Source organism: Sinocyclocheilus anshuiensis, unplaced genomic scaffold, assembly GCF_001515605.1.
Source record: "Sinocyclocheilus anshuiensis isolate Anshui unplaced genomic scaffold, SAMN03320099.WGS_v1.1 scaffold100, whole genome shotgun sequence".
NCBI classification, from domain to species: domain Eukaryota; kingdom Metazoa; phylum Chordata; class Actinopteri; order Cypriniformes; family Cyprinidae; genus Sinocyclocheilus; species Sinocyclocheilus anshuiensis.
Window position 1 is genome coordinate 904,524 of NW_015555725.1, and position 5,072 is coordinate 909,595.

The 5,072-nt window shown below is 40.4% G+C and overlaps 1 protein-coding gene across 1 annotated transcript in view; it reads left to right on the top strand.

Annotated features, from left to right (window-relative positions):
• Positions 1 to 403: 403 nt before the first annotated feature.
• Positions 404 to 5,072, top strand: part of LOC107672622 (protein unc-13 homolog B-like) — a 50,600-nt gene continuing 45,931 nt past the window's right edge. The window contains exons 1-6 of the mRNA XM_016465894.1: positions 404 to 1,355; positions 1,440 to 2,792; positions 3,469 to 3,491; positions 4,589 to 4,632; positions 4,737 to 4,812; positions 4,981 to 4,986. Coding sequence (XP_016321380.1) covers positions 404 to 1,355; positions 1,440 to 2,792; positions 3,469 to 3,491; positions 4,589 to 4,632; positions 4,737 to 4,812; positions 4,981 to 4,986 — 2,454 coding nt within the window. The remainder of the gene's footprint in view (positions 1,356 to 1,439; positions 2,793 to 3,468; positions 3,492 to 4,588; positions 4,633 to 4,736; positions 4,813 to 4,980; positions 4,987 to 5,072) is intronic.

A 5,072-nucleotide genomic window follows, 5' to 3' on the forward strand; every position in this document is an offset into this window, starting at 1 on the left:
TGAAATGAGCTCGCGGGCTCCCGTTTCCTTGCGTGTAAATCTGTTTTCCTCTCGCGGAATTGATTTACCCCGCGCGCCAGCATCAGTGGTGCGCTCGGTTATTAATGGCATAGAATTGCCGCCATAGTTGTTGCAAATACATGACAAAACTTTGATAAGGGAGGAAATTAACTAAATTAAACTGATAGTATAGTACCAAATGCATAATCATTCATTTACTTTTCTTAACCAAATCTGTAAATTTGCACCGGTGTGATGCTTTAAAATGTACTTTCCCCCCATAGTCGCATGTTTAGCCCTGCTTAAGTCGACTGATAATCTGTCACTTATATCATCAGATGCTGTATTTCAAGCCTGAGTAATGTGATTCATCTCTACAGCACGGAAGAAGGGAGGAAAAGCAATGTTCTCCCGCAACCGCTGCAATGGTCAGGATGGCACGGGTGTCCCTCAGTATCCCCGACCCAAAAAGAAAACTGCAGTGCCAAAGAGAAGGCAACCAAATCCCAAAGTTGCTCTGGTGTTGCGTGGGAAAATTCATCGTTTCTTGCAGGGATCTGCAGATCATACTGTCCAGCCTTCTGGTCTTTACTATGCTGGAATTGAAGAAGAGGGTGAAGAGGGGGAAGAGGATGTTGAAAAATTGCAGAATTACGACAGGAGAGGATTAGCTTCAGCAGAGGTCTGCTGCTCACCTCAGGTGCCAAATGGACATGGGCTGGGAGCAGTTTCTGGGGCACCTTGCGTTGGGGAAGTGGAACTAAATCGAGAAGGAGGCATCAGGATTCCTTGCACTTTGCAGCATAATAGTAATTCAACAGTAATTCAAAACCAAATGACCCAAGGTCTAAATGGGACTGGGTTTTCATCTGAAAGAGGACTTGATGGTGAGCCAAAAAGACAGACAGGTACTCTGCTGTGCATGACGATGCTGGATGAAGTCATGGAGGGGAATAATGAGGACTGTCAAGAGGAAGAATCGAGTGCTATCGTTGAGCACATACTGAAGGAATTGCGAGGGATCAACAAAATTCAAGAGGAGATTTCAGACTTGAGGGAGTACCTGTCATCTGTTCGTGGTTCTGTCGAGGAGGTCTCTAGCTGTGTGGATGCCGTCTTAATGGAGATTGAATGCATGCGGTCTGGAAACAAATCTGGTGTAGAGACTTGGCCAGGAGCAGTGGGTGGCACTGAGAGTCACTCCCACCACACACACAAATCAAATAACACTGTTAGTATAGGCTGCTACAAGCCTTACGCTGTTGAATCCTCAAGTAGCTGCGGTGATATACTCTCAGAATATCAAGTTGTTGATGGGAAGCACAAAGAGGCACCAAGGCAGTCTGCTTTCACTAGTGTTGAGACTTCAAACCACAATGAACACCATCCTTTTGCACAAGAAGCATCTAATCAAAGGTCTGATGGATCTCAAGGTGCAGGGAGAAGGAAGCTTAGCTTTGGTGGTCTTGAGCGCCAGGATGGACAGGACTGTCCAAGCACCAGTTCCCTATCTCCGGGTCAGAGTTCCAAGTCTGAATCTGATCCAGAAAAACCCACCTCTGGCAAAGCAGGGAGTGAAAGTCAGACCTGGAACCCAGTGGCTTTAAAACACAGCGGGAGTGGAGAGATCGGTTGGAGCGAAGATGATTCTTGCTCCAGACAAGCCAGTTTTGAAGAGGCAGAGTGCTGCACAGGTGAAGTGAACAGCTGGGACCCATCAAGAGCCGTAAGTACTTGTATGATGGGCACCTCAGATCAAATATCCGTAGTATCTGGTAAACACTACAACTCTCCTGTTAGTACAAGCAATGGAGAAGATTGGAAGCTGTATGATGCAGAAATGCTCCCTGAAGAACCTGGTTTGGACTGCCATAATTGTAATGCAGATGGTAAATGTCCTCAGAGCTCTGTTTATCAGAATGACATTTATCACATGTCGTCGTCTTGTGAAAATTGCGTAGTTCCATTTAAAAGTCAGTCAATAGAAAGTGTGATTATTGAGCCATCCAGGAACCTTCTATGTGAAGGTACATCACTCTGTAATCAAAATGTCCCTGATTGGAAGCCAGAGTCTGCTGATGACAGTAATGTGGCGTTTAATGTAAAAAAGTTTGGTAGAGCAGTTCTTGACTTCAGAACTGCCTTGCGGGGAGCTCTGAAGAAGATGGATGGAACTAGTGATACTTTGCCTGGTGAAAGGGTTGAAGTCCATACGCCGATTTCCCCGTGTGAGGAACAACAAGGAATGGTAAATGTTGTAAATACTGAGACACCAAAATTAGAGATGCCTCACATGGAGACTACACAAATAGAAATTAATTATTCTGAGCGGCCTCAAGCCATCAGTACTGAGAAAGGTTTAGTAGAGATACCTCAATGCATCTCCACCAAAGCAAATCCTGAATCACCTCCCCACCAGCATAATATTGAAGATTCAGAACATCCAAAATCTCCAGGGTTGGACTCATCCACAAGTAATGCATCAGATGCTACATCTGGACATCCAACCGATGCTCATTTACCACAGTGTTTCTCTACAGACATTATCCCAGACTCTTTTTCCCCCGAGGAACTAGCAGTTGAAGAGGAGCGGAGAACACTAGTAGGGGAAACGCAGCCTCCTACTGAGTCCTCTACATACGGCGGTAGTGAAGCAGAGCTTAGTCAGCGGGAAGCACGTCGTCTGAAGTGCCTCAGGAGTTTCCAGCAGATTCTAAGGGAGAAGAGAGAGTCCAGAAGACAACTCAGTATAGTGACCATGTCAACATTTTCTGAAGATGATTTGAACCCAGGTATATTGAGTTTTGAGGCTCTAAACTTTCCTATTCATTGTTCTACTTCATTGTCACGCGTTAGAAGTTCTTTGTCTGAAATTTCAAATTTGCAGTGTTAGTGAATTTATTATGTCAGAAATGGAAAGTAAATCATTCCGATGTGTTCCATGGTTATGCACATCAAACGTGTCTCACAAATAACATTTAAACACTACATGTTCTTTTTTTATCTGTAAAATATCAGATCTCATCAGAAACTGCTGACTCTCATAGCCAGCGGGTGTTTAGTCCTTTCCTGCAGATTTATTAGCTAGCGCCCTGCTGGATGTTAAACTAGTCTTGTTCCCCAGGCTCAAACAAACTAATTACACTCATCGAATTGAAATGAAAACATATCTGATGTGAAAGTAGAGTACAGGGAAAATTTAGGAGCCATTATAAATGAATAATACATCTCAGTGAAACTTTCATGAACTGTCTAGATCAACTGAGAAATGCCCACAGTATGCATTTCATATTCTCGGTCCATATACACAAGGTTATTAAACTCCCTGTCTGCAGTGCATATGTAAATGTTCTTGGACAACAAGTTGAATTGCTTTATAATGTTACGTTTAGTTAAAGAGTGCTGTCTGGTTCTGCTTAAAAATGGTGTGATAGCTTGATGTGCTGTGCTATTTGTTGTTATTTTCAGATGGAAGCCAGCATGAAGATCAGGTTATATCTTTTTCACATTATTTACCAAGTGCCTTGATGTTTTATGTTTGCAATGCTAGAAATAAATAATGCTGTTTAAAGGTCTTTAATGTGCATGGTGCTAACAGGCTCCCTTGATTTGGGTTTCCTGCATTCTGTTGGGTTCTTGTGTCTGGTTTATTTAATTTTTTAAATCATGCCTCGTTCTCATAACTTGTAGACTATGCTGCATTGTAAACATTACCCACATTTTCAGTCTGTGTTATTGATTGTGGCTCATTAAAGTATCCCTCCCAGTTATACTGTATAAAATAGAAACTGTGATGGCAGATTCATTTTAAGGCCTATTGCTGGAGTTGCAGAGTCAGAGTTTTATAGCAATGATTTTTCTCTCAACCTTTTTGTTTTGAGGGGTTTGGCATTACAGATGATTTTGCATAAGGAACTTGTTGATTTTGTTGCAATTGCATTAACAATTCATCTCTTTTTGAATAAGAAATGTTTCATTTTGTGCACAGCCTGTTGCTAAATGATGAGTTAAGAGATAAAATGGTGTGTTTGCACTTTTTTTGACACAGCACAGAGATGGCATAAATGCCTTTTCAATAATTTGTCCTAATTATGTATTAAATAAAAATATTATAAATATAAATGTATCAAAATTAAGTTATTTTCTAACTTTTTATTGTTCTAATTTGTTCAAATTTTGATATAATTGCTTCTTTGAAAGATGTCTTTATCTTTCTGTATTTACTTTACATCAAAAACAAAAATCCTTTTCACTTGTTAGATTTAGGATAATAATGTGCTTCTTGAAAGTAAATTAAATAGTGATTTTCTGACAGGAAGAGTACTTTATAGAGTTTTGAGTACTTGGTTCCTGAGCCCTTGCATGTCTAATCTTGTCTTGACTAGAATTGTTCTCATGACTGGAACATTCTGCTTGTCTATTCATGAATATGGTGGTGAAATTCAATCAACCAAACGGCATGGCTTTCTCTATTCCTCTTTCTCCCTATTTCCCACATTTTTATTAAGTGCTGTTTTTGTTGTCTATGTGAAGCTTTAACATTTTATATTTGTTTTAATGCATGACAATATGATCAACCTCTCAACAGAATATCAATGGAGGCCATAACAAACATCCATGGGCCAAACCTGGGTATGATCTCTTGCTCATTTTCAGTTTGAACCGTGTTTTTGTTTAGCTGTTCTTTATCAAACATGTGTTTTCCTTTACTGGAATATCCATATTGTTATCTTCAGGGGAGGAGGAATATTTGGCATTGATAGCATGCCTGACCTTAGGAAAAAGAAGCCTATCCCCTTGGTTAGCGAAGTGGTGAGTGATTTTTATTTAGTTATTTATGTATTTTTCCACATCTCCACCCATATTGAAGCGCAACATTCTGTCACATTTCTTATCTAATCTAACTTAAAGCTTAGCTGAAATCTGATCTGTTCTTCTTTTGTCATTATTTTTTTCTTAAATGCTTTCCTTCATTACTAGGCCATGGTAAGTAAACCTTTCTATTAGTGAATGCTTCACAATTCAAGGTATATACTGTGTGTGTGTGTGTGTGTGTGTGTGTGTGTGTGTGT